A 19,271-nucleotide genomic window follows, 5' to 3' on the forward strand; every position below is an offset into this window, starting at 1 on the left:
GGGCCACCCCACACCCCTGGGCATTGAGGTAGGTTTAGGCACAGATGTTCTACATGAAGTTCTGCTAGACAAGGTTGTACGTCCAAAGGAACACATAGGAGGTCTGGGGCTATGGCAGCCATTCTATAACCATGAGGCAGGTTAAAAGGTCACACAGAGTTAGTGGTGCTACCCATAAGCCTTCCAGAGTGAATGCACTCTGGGACTCTTATGTCCATCACTTCAAGTCCATAGGGCACTGGTACTAGAGTGCAGTCAGCAGGACAACTTATAAGAGGACTTGGTGTTTTAGTTAGGGTTTTACTGCTGTGAACAGACACCATGACCAATGTAAGTTTTATAAAAGACAACATTTAATTGGGGCTGGCTCAGTTCATTGTCATCAAGGCAGAAACATGGCAGCATCGAGGCAGATATGGTGCAGGAGGAGCTGAGAGTTCTACATCTTCATCTGAAGGCTGCTAGTAGAAGACTGGCTTCTAGGCAACTAGGGTGAGGGTCTTAAGCCCACACCCACAGTGACACACTTACTCCAACAGGGCCACACCTCCTAATAGGGGTCACTCCCTGGGCCAATCATATACAAACCATCACATTCCTCTCCCTGGCCCCCACAGGCTTGTTCAAACATGAGTCTATGGGGGCCATACTTAAACATAGCATAATGCAAAACACATTTAGTGCAACTTCAAAAGTCCCTGTAGTCTATAGCAGTCTCAACAGTGTTAAAAGTCCATCCAAGGCCGGGCAGTGGTGGCGCACGCCTGTAATCCCAGCACTTGGGAGGCAGAGGCAGGCGGATTTCTGAGTTCGAGGCCAGCCTGGTCTACAGAGTGAGTTCCAGGGCAGCCAGGGCTATACAGAGAAACCCTGTGTGTGTGTGTGTGGGGGGGAGTCCATCCAAAGTTCAAGGTCTCTTTTGAGATTCATCCGATCACTTAACTGTAATCCCCCAAGCAAGACAGGAAACCAGCTGGGCAAAGTCCAAACTCTGCATCTCCATGTCTGATGGCAAAGCAGTCTTCAGATCTCCAATTCCTGTTTCATCTTTGTTGACTGCAACAAGGTTCTGTCTCCTGGGCTGGTTCCACCCCCTGTTAGCAGCTTTCCTTGGCAGGCATCCTGTGGCTCTGGCATCTTTAACATCTTGGGGTCCCCAAGTCAACTTCAGCTTCACAGCTTCTTGTTCCAGTGTCTGAGATCCACACATGATCTTCTGTGCATCTCCAAAGAGCTGGAGTCACTTCTCCTGCTCTGCCCTCTGTAGCACTCTAAGTTCAGGTTGATCCACTCCGCTGCCACTGCTGTTCTTGGTGGTCATCCCATGGTACTGGCATCTCCAATATGCTGGGGTCTTCCACTGCAACTAAGCTTCACCAAAGCCTCTCATAGGCTCTCTTCATGGTCCCAAGCCTCAACTCCTTTGCATGACCCCTTCAGTCCTGGGCTGTCAACTACAACTGAGGGTGCACTTTTGTTTGTTTGTTTGTTTGTTTGTTTCTCAAGACAGGGTTTCTCTGTGTAGCCCTGGCTGTCCTGGAACTCACTTTGTAGACCAGGCTGGCCTCGAACTCAGAAATCCGCCTGCCTCTGCCTCCCAAATGCTGGGATTAAAGGTGTGCCCTTTCACCAATGGCTTTCCATGGCCTCTCACAGTGCCAAACCTCAGCTGTTCTTCATGATGCCTTCATGCCTTCAAAACCAGTACCACCTGGATGAATCTTACATGTTACCAAGTACAGTTGCAGCATGAGGTACAACCTTGGCTATCTCTGGAATAAAGCTTCTTTGTGCTCTCAGAAAACACTTCCCAGAAACGTTCACCTCAGTGATGCTGGTCTTTTCTTAATCACCACTAATTTCTTAGCTCCAGTTAACCAGTATCAATTGTCCCAGTAGTCTTCTTCTCCTCTTGAATATAAAGCCAGAGACACATGGCCGAAGCAGCTGAGTTCTGCTGCTTGCAGGAGCTGGAACACTGCCCCCCTTGTTCTGTTATCACTAGCTTGCTTTTTCCCAGCTCCTTCACTGCCTAAATTGGCTGTTCTGAATCTTGCTCCATAGACTGACTTTGAACTCAAGAGATCTGCATGCCTGTCTCCTAAGGGATTGAAGGTGTGGTCTACCAAGCCTGATTTAAGTTTTGCAGATGCCATTAATATAAATCTCTTTACCCTAGGCAGTCTCTTCGGACAATGGCAAAAAGCAGCCATGTTCTTCACCAAAACATCACAAAAACAGCCACATATTAAAGTTCTTCTCCACTGAAACCTCTTGGGCAAAAGCATGTTCATGCCTATCACAGCAATACCCTAGTTCCTGGTACCAACTTCTGTCTTAGTTAGGGGTTTACTGCTGTGAACAGACACCATGACCAATGCAAGTTCTATAAAAGACAACATTTAATTGGGGCTGACTTACAGGCTCAGAGGTTCAGTCCATTGTCATCAAGGCAGAAACATGGCAGCATCCAGGCAGGCATGGTGCAGGAGGAGCTGAGAGTTCTACATCTTCATCTGAAGCTGCTAGTGGAAGACTGACTTCCAGGCAGCCAGGGTGAGGGTCTCAAAGCCCATGCCCACAGTGACACACCTACTCCAACAAGGCCACACCTCCAAATAATGCCACTCCCTGGGCCAATCATATAGGAACCATTACATTTGGTAATATAGGAGTTGGGTGACTAGGTATGCTGCCTACTCTGACAGCTAATGTTCCTGGGCCCTTAACCCCATGCCCAATGGAGTTCTGGACATCTCATACCTAGTAACTGCTTAAACCCTAAGAACAAATAATTTTTCCTTTGAGACAGGGTCTTGCCATGTAGCTCTAGCTAGCCAGGAACTCACAAAGATTGCCTCTGCCTTTGCCTCTCCAATGCTGGGATTAAAGGTACCATCACACCAGGTCTTTTTTTTTTTTTTTTTTTTTTTTTTTTAGTACAGATCTCACCAGACTGGCCCTTCCCCCACAGTAATCCTTCTTGTCTCAGCCTCCAGAGCCCCTGGAATCCTGCAACTATAGACTTGGTTCACCATTCCCAACACTTGGATGAACGCTTGATAGTTGATCAGTATTATGACATTAGACAAGACACACGCTTAGTAAAAGTGAGGCAGTCTGCTCATGACCAAAAATTGGGCCAAGTATTTGCTCTCGGTTGGGAAGAACCGCAGGCAGAAGTTATATTGTGGACAAAGCAGAACTGGCCTGGGCAAAGGGTAGGGCAGGGGCACACGAAACAGCTCTTAGATGTTGATGTATGGCAGAGCAGGGCAAGGGCGGCAGAGACCTTCTAAGACGAGATAACAAGAGTGCCAGCCTGAGAAGGGGTTAGGAAAATCTTCCAGACTCTAGAAAGAAGGCACAGAATTGGCAGCTCGTGCCTTTGATCCCAGCACTCAGGAGACAAGAAGCATGCAAATCTTTATGAGTTGGAAGTCAGCCTCAGCTTCCCACCCTGAAGATGGTATTTTTCTACAGGTGGTTCAGACTAGGGCTTCAGAATAAGCAAGAGCTGTCAAGTGCAGTAGTTATCCTACTGACTCGAAGTAGGGGAGCTAGAAATCTTCATTCCATGAATCTTGTTTCATGGGTAGCGACAGAAAGAGGGAAACCAGGGGCAGAGAGGTGGTGGGGACTCTGTGAGTTAGAGGTTTCCAGGGTGCTGACATCCATCCTGGCAAGCGACTGTGCCATAGAAAATATAAAGGCTGGGCTCCTGACCCCTTCCTTCCCCTCCAGCTCTGGACGGGGAGAAGGGCAGGGCTCCCTGATAGCAGCGCAGTCTCTGGTACCCAGACGGAGGGGCTCGCCCACCTCGGTGGCAGGGGATTAGATCGCCGGGGACTGGCGACGGGATTAGCACGCGCAAACGCGATGCCGGGTCTGGGGATTACCGCACCTCCTACCCACCCCCTATGTATATATTCCGCCTTTCACGCCGTCTGCCCGTGGGCATGGCGACTGCAGGCAGCGCAGCGAGCCGCAGGGACCCCGGGCGACCCTGTCCTTTCTCCATCGAGCACATCCTCTCCAGCCTGCCGGAGCGCAGGCCCGCAGCGCGGCCGCTGCAGCCCGTCGGTGGTCGGAACCCAGCCGAGCAAGACGAACCCGAAGCGCCAGTCCCCGCTGCTCCCTGCGCCTGCTGCTGCTGCTGCACCCCGCGCGCTGCACCCCGCGGAACCCCGGAGACGGCATCTGGACCGGGTGAGTGTGCACAGAGGGGCAAGGCTAGGCGGGGATCTCGCGGGGCGGCTGGGCGGGACGAGCCCAGCTCCCCCTAACCCCACCTCGAACCCTAACCCTACGCCTGACCGCACCCCGCCCCGCCTCGCCCCGCAGGCTTGCGGCTAGCGTGGCCGCTGAGGCTGGCGCCCGCGTCGCCCTCCCCCTTGACGGCGCCGAGCGCAGGCTCCCCGGCACTGACCGGCACTAGCGGCCCCGGCCCGCAGCGGCGCACGCGGCGCCACCGCACCATCTTCAGCGAGGAGCAGCTGCAGGCGCTCGAGGCGCTCTTCGTACAGAACCAGTATCCCGACGTGGGCACGCGCGAACGCTTGGCGCTCCGCATCCGCCTGCGGGAGGAGCGCGTGGAGGTGGGTGTGTTCGGCCCGCAGCCTGGAGTCCTCACCTCGTAGCCGTCTACCTGGAGGGAGACCCCCATGATCACTCCAGCACGTTATTTGGGTGTCGCTGGAACTGGAAGGGGTTAAGAGTCGTTTTCCCTGACTTTGTCCGACTCCCCAGTTTAACCGGATGATGAAATTATTTGTTCCTGCCCTAGATGTGAGAAAGTTAAGAAATGTTCGAAACTTGTCAGGCATAGTGGCATGCATCTGTAATCCCAACACTTGGGGATGGAGGCAGGAGGATCATGTGCTCGTCAGAGTCATTTTCCCCACATAGTGAGAAGCCACCTAGGTTACACAGGGTGTGTGTGTGTGGGGGGGGAGTGGGGATGGAGAGAGAAGGGAAAGGGAGAGGGGAGAGGAAAGGAGAGGAGAGGAGAGGGGGGGGGGAGATCCTGGTGGTTGTGGCTGCTACTGGGCTCAGGCTGGGCAGACCAGGAAAGCAGGGAGTCTTGGCCCTTTTTGTCTCTGTGAGGCATGAGGTGGCACAGATCTGTTGGCCTACACCTCCATGGTGAAGCCTAACACCTAGCCCAGCCATCAACCCTTCCAAAGTTCTTTGGAGGTTGGTCCTTGGGGCCTGAGCTGTCTTGGTCTCCCTCCTCCTCAGGTCTGGTTCAAGAACCGCCGGGCCAAGTGGCGACACCAAAAGCGTGCTTCTTCATCGAGGCTCCTGCCTGGGACTAAGAAACCCCACAAGGAGAGTGTTGATGGTGTCTGAAGTTTCTTCCGGGCTTTGTGAAGTGGAGCACACGGAAGGGGGGACAGTGGGAGGGGGACAGACCTACTTAAACAGGAACTAATGCTGCCGGTGCTGGGGGACAGGGGTTCCAAAGCCTTCTCACCCATGAAGGGAGGGCATGTGGGGCAGGAACCAGAAACCCCTGCAGGTGACGCGCAGACACAGAGCAGGTCCGCTTCTCAGCCACCATCAGCACCTAGAGAAACCCTAGCTCCGTGCAGGACACAGAGCCTGCCTCTGAGACTGGCCTCTCCTCTGTCCCTCCACCTCACTATGCAAGGCAGTGCGGTCTGTTCAGTCCTGGCCTTACTCTGCCCTCAAAGGCCCTGCCTGGGCCCTGGTGTCAGGACCTGTGGAAGAAGAAGGTTATAGTTGGTAATTTCCAGGTCCCTGCATCTGCGCCTTCCTCTCAGCCTTGAGCCGATGCCAAGAACTAAGCAAGACCTACACAGACCACAGAGCAGTCCAGGCTTCCAAGCACTGCTGTCTCCCGCTTCATTTCACGCCTGCTCAGGAGCTGGCTCCTCTCTCCCTTTCCAGGGAGTTGGGGTGGGGTGTGGATCAACACATGTTGCAGAGCACAGCTCAACAACTCCTCAGTCCCAGTACCGTGTTTCCCCCTTCAGAATTAAAACCGGTAGATGGTGGCAAGGCCTCCTGGGGATTTGCTACCTTGGGCCTGTAGACACTACCAACCAGCTTCACAGATGGGGGAATCTTTGGCTGTGTGTCCAGGTGCATGTGTGCGAGTGCACAGCTCTGTGTGTTGCCTGTATGTGTGTGTGTGTGTGTGTGTGTGTGTGTGTGTATACACACACACATGTGCACCACGTTTGCCTGGTGCCCATGGAGACCAGAAAGGGTATTGAGACCCCTGAAAGTAGAGATATGGATAGTTGTATGTCGCTGTGTTGATGCTGGGGACTGAACCCAGATCTTCTGGAAGAACAACAAATGCTTGTATCGGATGAGTCATCTCTTCGGCCCCTGCCATGCTCTTCTTGATATATCTTTTCCATCCATGGAATCCAGTTCCCACCTCTCTGTCTCCCGTCCAGGCCTGTCCCCCTGAGCTAGGTATTTGTCAGTCTGTACCTCTGACATCACTTGGAAGCCCACAGGCTTGTTACAGGAACCATATATACAGCAAACTATTCCTGCATTCCCTGGCCTGTTTAAGGCACATAAGTCACAGAGTTCTTGATTACTAATTGCTTTATGTCCATTACTGAAGCATACCATCCATTACTGAAGCATACCTGTGCAGCCATGGGTGTGCCAACCTCATGAGAGCTGCACTCCCATCACAGCTTTCTCTGGGTTTCACCTGACCTCACCCAGGGCCTCTCTGTAATTAAAAATAAAAATATTATTTCTTGCCAGGACTCCAAAGATACTGTGCAACCTGGCTCTACCCCTCTGGTGTCATCTCCTTCAATGCACTGTGTAATGAAAGGTCCGCTTTGGCAATTGCCTTACTCCATCCCCACTGCTGGGCCTTCCCATGGTCTGGTGCCTATCCATCCATCCTTTCGATCTGCAACCATGTTCTGCCTGGGGAAATGCCACTTGACATGTCCTGTGTAGAATGGAGATGCTCTGAGTGCAGACTCCCTGCAGGTCACAGATGTAACTTTACACATTTGCAGGATGATTTTAGCGTGTGTTTTTTTCTATTGTATGGTCAACCCTCTGGATGCAGGGACATGGTCATAAAGTCCCCAATGACTCACAGTGAAGGAAGAGATCATTGGAAGAGCAAAATTGTAACAAATCATTCTGGGCTAGAGCTTCTTTGACCTAATTCATGATCTCCCTTAGGAAGAAAGCTCCGTGAATGCTTTCAGTGACAACAGGCCTCTTTTGGGAAACCCATCCTGGCAGGCAGGGGACTAATAGATCCAACCCAGAGACTTCAGCACCCTTTTGTCCTTTTCATTTAAATTTTGTTAGATAACCATATGGGAAGAATTGTCTTAGTGTTCTTTTTATGAGTTTGGAAGTCATACTTAATCTTTTTTTGAAGTATTTAAAAATGTCTTTGAAGCATCTGCAATTTTTTTTTAAAAGAATTGAAACTTGTAACAGAGGGACTGTGGCGTCAAACAGTCACCCCGTAGTTCCCCCTAGTGCTCATAGTCTAGACAGGCAAGAGCAACCTGGGTCGGGATAAAAGACTACAACTTCCTTAAGATCCGGCGCTCCCAGTGACATCATTGGAGCGCCGGCTTTGTTACAAAAATACTGCTTCTCCATTGGCTGGCTGTTGGAGTGCGTCGACGCCGCCCGAGCGGTTCTGGGATAGCGATGGGGACGCCCGGGACCTCGACGGGTTCTCTGTTTCTGTCCTCCGCGTCCGCGCCCCCGAGGAAGCGCGCGGCTGGGGAGGCCGGAGAGGCCGGAGTTGCGAGCAGGCGGCAGCGGGTCCTGGATGAAGAAGAGTACATCGAGGTACCAGCTCAGTGCGAGCGCTGGCGACTTCCGGGCCCCTCCCCCGATTCGCGTTCCTCTCTAGTCCTTTGACTTTTTTCTGGTCCTGGCACTCTCAGAGGCTCATGGAAGTGTAACAACTGTCTTTGGGTTTGGAAAGCATCGAAAACCAAGAAAACAGTGCAGAAGTGGGCATTCAATTTTCTGTTAAGGGTCAAGGAAATAGTTTCTTGTAGAATTTTGACACGTTTTTCGAGTGACTTTCTGGAAGGCTGTAAAGTGTCAAAGGCTGGGGGTCCCAGAATTAGACCGTGAAACTGGCCACGTCATTGAGTAAATGGGTCTCAGTTGCCCTTCCAGTTAAGGGTCCCACTGCAAACACTCCAGACGACAGACTGACATAGAGTTGGTTTTCGACTGGATAGATTTAGGACGCTTCTGGGCTCTGCTAGCTTCGGCCATCGCCTTGCAGCTGACGGTACAGACAGACTCGCAGTTTCACAGCAAGGGCAGGCTGGGTGTGAAATCTCGCGGACTTTATCCTGTGGTGGTGGTGTGGTGACTAGCTTTCAAGAGAAAGGCTGGGATTGAAATAAAAATTCCTGGGTAAGATGAGGATGACACTATGCACATTAGTGTGGCTGGTGTTCTAGATGGAGCCAGGAGAGAGAAAGATCAGTTAGAGATTTCATGGGCTTCAAGAGATTGTTCAGTAATGTTAAGAAATATGTCAGAGCCACGTGGGAAAACAGTCTTACTAGAAACCGCAGTTCACAACTATGTTGCAGATCTCAGTCGTCCAGGTCCAGGTAGGCAAAGGGAACAGTCGGTCTAAGGGGTGGAACATGAACAAGGGTGGGCTGGGAGTCAGGACTTCTGGGTGCCAACTCTGGCTTTTGTTCTGATTGCTTATGGCAGGGACTTCAGACAGTTATCCAGAGAGACTTCTTCCCTGATGTGGAGAAGCTACAGGCACAGAAGGAGTACCTAGAAGCTGAGGAAAACGGAGATTTGGAGCGCATGCGCCAGATTGCCATCAAGTTTGGCTCCGCCCTGGGCAAGATATCTCGGGAACCTCCACCTCCCTGTAAGTTGATGGATCCCACTGTTGAAGGCTTAGGGAAAAGTCTCTTTTCATGTAAGACTCACTCTAATTTCTAATTTGCTTCCCTCAGATGTTACCCCAGCCACCTTTGAAACTCCTGAGGTACACCCGGGCTCCGGCGTGCTAGGCAGCAAGCCCCGGAACCAGGGCCGGGACCTAGATGATGGTGAGTAAACTTATTCTTTTGGTCTCATAGTGAAGACTACTTGGGAATCGTTTTCTTGTGAATTTTCTTAGGGTCACATTTCATCCATGAGGGGTCTCCTAAGTATCAACTTTTGAGATCAGAGAGACTGATCTGGGAGGCAGAAGAGCTGAGGCCAGCTCCTAGTTGTGGAGGAGCTGTGTTCTCTGCCTCTGGCCTATCTGGAAGGAAGGAGAGCCCAGGGCCGTCACCAGTCTGTTCAGTGCACCGGCCTTTGCCTTGTGAGCTGAGTCTCCAGAAAATGCCTCAGGCCCCTCCATCTCCTTTCTTCCAAGGCAGTCGCTTGTGTCTGCTTCAGGTCGGCGTTCAGGTGACCTGTTTGGGCTTCAAGGCACAAGCTAGTCTGGACACTGGCTTCTTGAACTTTTGTGTAAAGTTGGAGCCACGTGGTACTCTGTTCCTCACTGACTGCATTTGGTTTTCTGATTTGTTTTGTTCAGACCAGAGAGTCTGTGTTTCCCTCACTGTTGGGGGTGGGGGTTGGGGGGATGGGGGATGGGGGGTATTTCTGTTTCTTGCCTCTTACCCTAAGACAGCAGAGAAATAGGACAACAAACTGGCAAGCCCTCCAGGAGAGCAGGGTCTAGGTCTTGCTTCCACCCATATGTTCCACATTTAGAATAGTACATGGTATACGGTACCATTAACAGACACGTAGAACAGAGGAACCATTAACAGACACGTAGAACAGAGAGGAACATTTTGTCTTCCACATGTTACCATGCCAAGTATGAGATGTATCTTAAGGTTAGTGGAACACTTTATACATCTATGTGTATGTGAGTATGCCACTAAGGGACTTGTCTGGGTCAGTAGCAGGATATATCACTAGAGGTGATGAAGGCATTTCTGTGCCAGGCCCTAGCTGACAGCGTACTTACTGTACCAGGGCAGGTGTGCGGCATGCTCACACAACGTGTTTCTCAGCAGCCCAGCCTCTCCTGCCACGGACCTGTTACGTTAGAAGTCAGTCTTGGAGCTTGACCCTTAATTGAAGAACAGCAGAGAAATAGGACAATTTGAAGATGTTTTCTTTTTATACATATATTTTGTCAGTAAATATAGGAGTCCTTGTAATTACACATGCAGGCATCAGGCTTCCAAAGACTGTAACTTCTGTAGGTTTTAGGAATAACAATAGGATGGAGCCCAGGTTTGCTCCTTTCTTTCCTATTTATTTATTTACTTATTGAGACAAAAGGTTTCTCTGTGTCGGCCTTGGCTGGCCTGGAGATTGCTCTGTAGATCAAGATGACATTGAACTCAAATAATACGTGTTTCTGTCTCCTGAGTTCTGGGATTAAAGGCATATGCCACCACCACCTGGCCTAAGTTTGTCTTTTTCTAACCTCAAGACTTGAACTTATAACCACTGTGTCTAGCATTAGCTGGCACACAGCTGGGGGTCAAGACTGTCAGAGCACATGAGAAACCTCACCTCCATGTCCCCCAAAGTTTGCAGTGCTGCTTCTACAAGAGTTCCATTTGGCATGGGTCAGGGTGGTATGGTCGGCTTTTCCGGCTCCTGCCTTAGTAGTTAACTGTCATACCCTGAGGCATTAGTGGTCGCCACTCGCCCACAATATCAGTCAGAAAGGGAAAGACAATTCCAGGAGGAAAGAAGAGCTCGTGGGCTCTGGAGTAGATCCTACAGGGTTAGTGCACTTTGGGCAGAGGAAGAGCCTCTGCTAGTAGCATGAGCTTTTGCTTTAGTATCTGCCCCCGCCCCTTTGCTCGTCAACCAGATGCCAGACTTCTCTCAGCATCCAGCAGATGAATGGAGCTGGTCAGTCAGCTGTGGTTGCCACCAGGGTCTGCCTGAACAGTCGGAGTCGGAGTTTGTCTGTCACCTGGCAGGAGCTAGGGTTCTAGCTCTTACGAAGTGGGGCGGTCTTCCCCAGTCCTAACAGTGGTAGTCATGCTGTGTGTGGTATTGTGATTCCCTTAGCAGGAGAGGCTGGAGAGGAGGAGGAGAAGGAACCACTGCCCAGCCTGGATGTCTTCTTGAGCCGCTACACAAGTGAGGACAATGCCTCCTTCCAGGAGATCATGGAGGTGGCCAAGGAAAAAAGCCATGCCCGCCATGCATGGCTCTACCAGGCTGAGGAGGAATTTGAGAAGGTATCCCTGGAACTTGAAAACAAAGACATCTTCTTTTGGGATGGAGTCCCAGGGCCACAGGTACAGGGTCTGGGTGACTATCTGACCCTACTTTCCCCCCATGTCACCATAGCGACAGAAAGATAATCTTGAACTCCCATCGGCAGAGCATCAAGCCATTGAGAGCAGTCAGGCTGGCGTGGAGACCTGGAAGTACAAGGCCAAGAACTCTCTCATGTACTATCCCGAGGGTGAGTGAGCAGGACGGAAGGGCGGGGCGGGAGACAAGGGCTGCAGTGCTCTATCCTGTTACCTTTGAGCCAGCTTTAAAGGTCTATATGTACATGTTCACTTGCAGTGTGGTCCATCTTGGGGTTGGGGCAATGTGTGACATTTTGGGGACATTGCGGTCTTCCCTACTGCTTTGTTGAGGGTCTGTGAGCTAAGGTGGCTCTGCTCTGCCCTGCCTTGCCAGGGAGACTTAGCTGAGGAGGTACGCTTTCAGCCTCAGGCTGCATGACTCAAGGCCGAGGTGAGGCATGCCCCGCCCCCTGAGCCCTGCTGTCTCCTTCGTTGTTTGTCGCTTGATAGGTGTCCCAGATGAAGAGCAGTTGTTTAAGAAGCCGCGGCAGATAGTCCATAAGAACACACGTTTCCTCCGGGACCCCTTCAGTCAGGCTGTGAGCAGGTCGCAGCTTCAGCAGGCGGCTGCCCTTAATGCCCAGGTGAGTTAGCAAAGCCGGCAGGCAGCGGGGCAGGTGACCTGGGGGGTGCTGCAGGGGGATGGCCTCCACCTTGGCTGCCCCTGTCCGTTCGGGTTTTCCTGAGGCTGGGTGAAGCTTGGTTGTCAGAGCCACCGCAGCCCCTGGTAGGGCCTGTACTCCTTATTGGCCCCTTGCAGTGAGGCTAGACATAGGGTCTATGCTGTCCATACCAGCCCTGTGGTGCTGGCCAGAGAGCAGAGACGCTTCTGCAGGCTGTATCTATATACATACACCATACATATATATACCTATATAGCAGTCAGCGAGCTGAGAGGAGCGGCGTATACTGGGAAGTGCCAGAAAGGGTCTGGCCACTGAGAGCCTGGGATCGGGAGGAGTAAGTGCCCCCAGAGTGTCCCAGATCGTCATGGGGTTGGAGGAGGCAAGAGAAGGGAAGACTCAGATGCTGCAGGGGGAGCCAGCACGGGCCCTCTGTAGCATTGCTCCTCCTTGGGTGGAGGAAGGGGGCACCCTTTTCTAGATGTTCACTGTTCAGGTTCCTCAACGCCCTTGCGGAGAGGTGAGAACGGGGGTCTTCCCTCTCCTAGAGCCCAGCACTTTACCAGAGAGAAGTGCCTCGGACGTGTATCTCAGCGCCTCCCGTGGCATAGCTGCATGGCTCTGGAGAGCCCCTGACACTGCTCTCTCTCTCCCTCTTCCAGCACAAACAGGGCAAGGTTGGCCCTGATGGCAAGGAGCTCATTCCCCAGGAGTCCCCCAGAGTGGGCGGCTTTGGATTTGTTGCCACTCCTTCTCCTGCTCCTGGTAAGAAATAGGCTCTAAGCCTAGGCTAGACGGCTGTGCACAGGCTAGACTCGCCCACGTGTGACCCGCAATGCCTCAGTGTGCTCTGGTTTTGCCTGTGGTGTGGATGGGCAGACTGCTATAGGTATGCATAGTTCTTAGAGATCTAAATCTGGAGATCTGTAGGTGGAGAGGTCCTGGACACTAGTCCTACAGTCTCTTCAAGAGAGGCAGGTGAAGCTTGGCTGTCTTTGGTGCCCCACTACGCATGGCCTCCACACTAAGTGCTGGTTGCTGTAATGTGGCACCGTAGGGTGTCACATATGAAGGCACCATATGGTTGCACTAGCATTTAGGAAAGCAAGAGTGTTTTCTTCCATTGACACCCCTGGCCCTGTGCTAGGATGGGGTCCAGTAGACTTGCCTTCGCTGACCTAAGTGCAGCCATCTTGCCTTTGGGCACTGCTGTTTTTGAATTTTCCCTTCAAATTGTTAGGGAAGGGGAGGAATTTGTCTGTTAGTCTTAATGGCAGCTAGGCTACATGTGTTAGGGAGAAAGATAACTCCCCGCACTAGGTACACCAGCCTGAGGTGTGTGCTCTCCTTCTGCAGGTGTGAATGAGTCCCCACTGATGACATGGGGGGAGGTTGAGAACACACCCCTGCGAGTTGAAGGATCCGAGAGCCCCTATGTGGACAGGACACCTGGACCCACATTCAAGGTGTGTTGTGCTGAACAGGGATGGGTCTGGGACTCAGTTTGGATACCTTAGTACCAGCTGCTCAGGACTCAGCACGGCACTGGACGTCTGTAGAAGGGGGCGTTAATGGTAGGACTGTCAGATGGGTTGGAAGAGTGGACACCATGCCAAGGCAACAAGGCAGGTCTGGAGACTACACCGTCAGAGTCAGACCAGGAACTCTGCCCTGTAGGCATGAAGACTATGGGATACCATGTGTCCCCAGAAGGGCTATATGCTAGCCTCTGGTTACATAGCATCATTAAAGATACACAAGGTAATACAGTATGGCCAGGCGCACACCTTTAATCCCAGTACTTGGGAGGCAGAAGCAAGCAGATTTCTGAGTTTGAGGCCAGCCTGGTCTACAGAGTGAGTTCCAGGACAGCCAGGGCTACACAGAGATACCCTGTCTCGAAAACCAAAAAAACAAAGATAGTACAGTGTGAACCCAGAATTGTAGGGATGGGTAGAATGGAGGTCAAGACGTAAAGCAGCTCTGATGGAAAGTCCAAGTCAGACAGGGCCTGGTGTACAGCATGTGGCCCCTGTCAGGTGGAGCGCGAACTAGAGGTAAGCAGACAGCATATACAGTCAGGCATGGATGAGTGGTGAGCAGCCAGCATATACAGTCAGGCATGGATGAGTGGTAAGCAGACAGCATATACAGTCAGGCACGGATGAACTAAAGGTAAGCAGATAGCATATACAGTCAGGCACGGATGAACTAAAGGTAAGCAGCCAGCATATACAGTCAGGCATGGATGAGTGGTGAGCAGCCAGCATATACAGTCAGGCACGGATGAACTAAAGGTAAGCAGACAGCATATACAGTCAGGCACGGATGAGTGGTAAGCAGCCAGCATATACAGTCAGGCACGGATGAGTGGTAAGCAGCCAGCATATACAGTCAGGCATGGATGAGTGGTAAGCAGACAGCATATACAGTCAGACACGGATGAACTAAAGATAAGCAGACAGCATATACAGTCAGGCACGGATGAGTGGTAAGCAGCCAGCATATACAGTCAGGCATGGATGAGTGGTAAGCAGACAGCATATACAGTCAGGCACGGATGAACTAAAGGTAAGCAGCCAGCATATACAGTCAGGCACGGATGAACTAAAGGTAAGCAGACAGCATATACAGTCAGGCACGGATGAATGGTAAGCAGCCAGCATATACAGTCAGGCACGGATGAGTGGTGAGCGGATAATGCCCGAGAGCTCTTGGGAGAAAACATACAATGTCCAGGGCTATTGGGCATTTGTGGATGAAACAGTGTTTGGAGTTTGGAAAGTGAACTTTTCAGAGAAAAGTCCCTGAAACTTGAGAGTGTGCATACTATGAGGATGCTGACCCCATGGGCAGACCAAGAATGTGAATCTCTTTTGGAAACCCAACAGGATCAGGTGTTGTGTAAATGTATAGATATGCTTTAGTGGCTGGGTCACAGATCATCTTAAGCCAGGTCTTCCAACTCCCTGTTTGGAATGTGGTGGGAAGGGGTCACATTAGTACAGCAGTGGACTCAGAGTCACCAGGGGTAGCATTCTCAGAAAGTGAATGTCAGACTTGTGCTGTGCTTCTGACACCACTTTCGTCGACCAAGCCAGCAGGTCCCCTGACATGGGCCTGTGGGTCCTTCCCTAGAGCAGATTGTAGAGGCTGTGTACTGCACACCTAGACAAATCATGGGGAGAGATTTTGGAGGTTTTGGTTATAGACTCTGTCTGGGATGTAAGATAACCAAGACAAACATGAGAGAGGAACAAACAAGATGCTCTGGGCCCAGGGCTCTGACTGGTTGCACAGGAAGCAACACTAGAAATCCCCCCACCCCCATGGTCTTTTCTAAGATGAGAATTCTGCTCTGCAGAGGACAGGGCAGATGTAGCCTGCTGTGTCCTTTGTGCCCAAGTGTCAAGCAGGATGGAAAGCTGGGGACAGACAAGGAAGAGTGGAAGGTATAGAAAAGATGGTGTTTCAGATGGTGCAGGATTGCCAGGCCTTTGCGGGATAGAATAAACTAGGTCCTGAGTATTGGTGACAGCGAAGGAAGTTCCGAAAAAGTGAAGGCCGTCAATACAAACACTTGTGAAAACAGCCAGAAGGGGACGGGGTTTAAACTGTTTCTGTTTGTTTGATTTTGTTCTTGTTTTGTGTTGTGCTGGGGATTTGACCCAGGGCCAGGTTCCATCTCTTTTAGGATCTGAAGTGCTGGGACTAGCTATTTTTGTTTCTTGAGACAGGGTTTCACTATGTAGCTCAGATTTGCCTGAAACTATGTGGATCAAAGCTGCCCTCAGACTCCGAGATCTGCCTCCCAGTGTTGAGACTGAAGGCATGCTCCACCACACCCAGATCTCAGCCCCTTATTTTGTTTTGTTTTATATTTATTTGTGTGTGAGTATGTGTGTAAACATTATGCATGGCACATGCCACAGCACATATGTGGAGGTCAGAGGACTTCCTTTAAGAGTGGTTCTTCTCTCTTTCCAACCTTGGGGTCTCAGGAGGGGATTCCAACCAGGTTGTCAGTCTTTTAACAAACACCTTTATCCACTGAGCCATTTGGGGGTTTTATTTGTTTGTTTGTTGACACAGGGTCTCACTGTGTAGCTCAGGGTGTCCTCAAATTCTACAGTCTCCTGCCAATTGCTGGGATTGCAGGAATATAGTACTAGATCCAGTTGGGGTGGGGAGTATTGGGAAGGAAGCTGTGGTAGGGAAAGGTGAGTAGCTGGGGTTGTAGCAGCCATGAGGAAAAGGGTGCGCAGAAGCCGTTCTCCTGGATCACGGACTGCCTGGCCAGGTAACGGGTCAGCACAGCTCACCCACGTGCCTGCTGCTGCTGCCCTACAGATCTTGGAGCCAGGACGCAGGGAGCGTCTGGGCCTGAAGATGGCCAACGAAGCGGCTGCCAAAAACCGGGCCAAGAAGCAGGAAGCATTGCGGAGAGTTACAGAGAACTTGGCCAGGTGAGAGGCAGTGGGGGCCTTGGGTAGGTGTAGGGTGGAGACAAGTTTGTGCCTGCCCCATTCCTACTCTCTCAGCCTCTGAGGCCTGTGTGTAAACAGCCTGCAGGGCAGAGCCCAGGGTATCCACAGGGTTCATCTAAGTGCTGTGGCTGCTTCTCTGCTGCAGAATGTGGCTTTGTGTGGAGCGGCTGGGAGGCCCTCTCCATCATCTTTCCTCAGTATTCTTCCTGGCCTTTTTTTTTTTTTTTTTTTTTTTTTTTTTTTTTGATTTTTGGATTTGGTTTTTTCGAGACAGGGTTTCTCTGTGTAGCCCTGGCTGTCCTGGAACTCACTCTGTAGACCAGACTGGCCTCGAACTCAGAAATCCGCCTGCCCCTGCCTCCCAGAGTGCTGGGATTACAGGCGTGCACCACCACCGCCCGGCCTTGGCCTTTCCCTAAGAGGTGCCTCTTCTGACTCCTTACCTGACTAGAGCTCCTGTTAATCCTGTGGGGTCAATGTCATTCGCGTTACATAGAGGTAGGAGACTCCAGCTTTCAAAGGCCTGTGATCCATTCAGCCCCACAGCCACGGGAAGCATTCCACAGGGCCTCAGGTTTGGCCTGACTGCTGTGTGAGCAGTGTTATCCTTCGCAGCTCAGGGTGACCATGTCTCAGATAGGGCTCCTCCTGGGGGCTGAGGGATGCCCTTACCTGCTAACTTTCTTCTGTCCCTTCTCTACAGTCTTACTCCCAAGGGCCTGAGCCCAGCCATGTCCCCAGCCCTACAGCGCCTCGTAAGCAGGACAGCCAGCAAGTACACAGACCGTGCCCTGCGGGCCAGCTATACGCCATCCCCAGCACGCTCCTCCCACCTCAAGACTCCAGCTGGTGGGCCGCAGACACCCACAAGCACCCCAGCCCCTGGGTCTGCTACACGCACACCCCTCACACAGGACCCAGCCTCCATCACAGACAACCTGCTGCAGCTCCCTGCCCGGCGCAAAGCTTCAGACTTCTTTTAGAGCCAGGCCTGGCTGGACCTGTGGATGTTTGTGGAGCATCTAGGGCAGCTTTCTGCTCCTCAGAGGATTCCAGGCCTTGGAGACCCAGACCACGGGCAGTTGATTATTCCAGGAACCACAAGTATATAGTGCTGCTCCCTTGGCCAGGTTGGCAGATTACCCCAACCACTCCCTTGGAAGTATAGTGATGGTGCTGTCCCTAGGGCCCTGCTGAAATGCCTTCTAGTTAACCCCCAATCGACCGCATTAAAGAACACCTGGCACTGTCTGCCCGGGCTCCTGATCCACGTCCCCCATGTGGGTGTCTTGGGACCTCGGGGTTAGAACTAAGGGGCTCTAAGGGAGGAACCTTTAGCTCACAGAGCTGCCTCCTCCTATGCTGAGATCACTCCGTGAACCTTCTGTAAAGGATAGCACAGACCCCAAAAGTTGCACCATTGAGCTCGTGGGCCTCCCAGCAAGACCATTCGGTTTGTTGGTTACAGGCTCTGGTAGAGCCTGCAATATCAGGCTCACCAGGACCAGTCCTCTTCCTGTGACTTGAGCCAGTTCCTCCCAGCAGTCTGTCTGCCTTCCTGTCCTCCTCTCTGCTTGACCCACTGTTCTTCAGCTCTGCCCACTGGACTCTGCTGAGACACCAGCCTTACCTCAGCCTGAGCTGTACTATGAGAAGAGTGTGGGCTCCCTGCAAACCTGCAGCTGAGAGTCACTAGTCCTCAGGTGACTAGAGGCCAGCTATGCCTGGGAGCCTGCGCCTACAGAGAGAGAGCCAAAGGGTCGCTTCTTGGCCTAACAGAGTCAAAAACTGTGATTTAATCCCTCAGCCTACAGTGTTCAGGCCACAAGTGGCATCTAGGGCTTGCCCTCTGACTCCCCCTGACACCTTGCCTGGGTCTTGCTTTAATTCCATGAGAGCCACCTTTCTGTCTGCTGGCATTGGACCTCTGAGACCTCTCAGCACTCTGAAGACCACTGGGTTTGGGTACCTTCCTCCTTGGGCTTTGTACTACTTAGTTGTTGACAGAAGCTAGAATCACCCAGGAAGGAAGAACCTCAGTTGAAGAATTACCTCATCAGCTTGGCCTGACGCATGTCTGCAGACATTTTCTTGATTGCTAACTGATGTAGGCGGGCAGGACCCAGCAGTGGCATCCCTGGGCCAGTGGTCCTGGCTTGTGTCAGAAAGCCTGGGAAGAAACTAGAGAGGAAGCCAGCCAGGAAGCAGCACTCCTTGATGGTCTCTGCTTCAGTTTCTGCTTGGGCTCCTGCTCTGGCTTCCCTCAGTGATGGACTGTGACCTGGAGGTGTGAGCTGAATAAACCATTTCCCCCTTACCTAGTTTTCTATCAAGTGTTTAGTGTTTTCTATCAAGGTAACAGACGCAAATTCGGCCTGTACTAACCGCACGGTGAGGCCTCCCTGGGGCCTTCAGAGCAGGAGCCGGGACCCTGGACTAGGGAAAGTTGAGCTTAGATCCCTCTGAGAGTGGGAAGCAAGGGTGTGGTCTAGGTGCTGACCACCTCAAGCATTTGGCCAGCATGAGGGAGTCTGTAAGGAGAGATGGTAACCAGGAAGTGACATCTAGGCACTTTGAGGGCTGCTGAGAGTTGGGCATTGCAGGTCTACAGAATGGGTAAACTAGCAAGTTTCCAGGCAGGCTGTCCCATTCCTGGAGACGGTGTGGTGAAGCTTACACAACAAAGGTCTCTGATTTTGATTGCCCCTTTAAAGTGAATGGACAGTGACCACTGTGTAAGAACAAGACAGGGGTGGGGTGGCTTGTATTGCATAAGATAAGAGAGAGGCATGGAGCTGTCCAGGGCT

General features: G+C 51.8%; 2 protein-coding genes across 3 annotated transcripts; both read left to right on the forward strand.

Moving 5' to 3' along the window:
• Positions 1-3,920: 3,920 nt before the first annotated feature.
• On the forward strand, positions 3,921-5,352 carry Gsc2 (goosecoid homeobox 2). The gene is made up of 3 exons (XM_052158161.1): positions 3,921-4,209; positions 4,345-4,598; positions 5,242-5,352. The coding sequence occupies exons 1-3, from the start codon at positions 3,921-3,923 to the stop codon at positions 5,350-5,352; spliced, it is 654 nt and encodes a 217-aa protein (XP_052014121.1).
• Positions 5,353-7,644: 2,292 nt separating this feature from the next.
• Positions 7,645-18,781, forward strand: Ess2 (ess-2 splicing factor homolog). Of its 2 annotated transcripts, none has more exons than XM_052158721.1 (10): positions 7,645-7,824; positions 8,722-8,890; positions 8,979-9,074; positions 11,062-11,234; positions 11,347-11,464; positions 11,805-11,938; positions 12,640-12,742; positions 13,334-13,443; positions 16,328-16,443; positions 17,168-18,781. In XM_052158721.1, exons 1-10 carry the CDS (start codon positions 7,681-7,683, stop codon positions 17,445-17,447), a joined length of 1,443 nt encoding a protein of 480 aa, XP_052014681.1. In that variant the 5' UTR covers positions 7,645-7,680; the 3' UTR covers positions 17,448-18,781. The 2 variants fall into 2 exon arrangements, with proteins under 2 accessions (XP_052014681.1, XP_052014682.1); XM_052158722.1 differs by having other exon boundaries at positions 11,065-11,234.
• Positions 18,782-19,271: the final 490 nt, after the last annotated feature.

The sequence above is a fragment of the Apodemus sylvaticus genome, chromosome 15, assembly GCF_947179515.1.
Source record: "Apodemus sylvaticus chromosome 15, mApoSyl1.1, whole genome shotgun sequence".
Taxonomy (NCBI): domain Eukaryota; kingdom Metazoa; phylum Chordata; class Mammalia; order Rodentia; family Muridae; genus Apodemus; species Apodemus sylvaticus.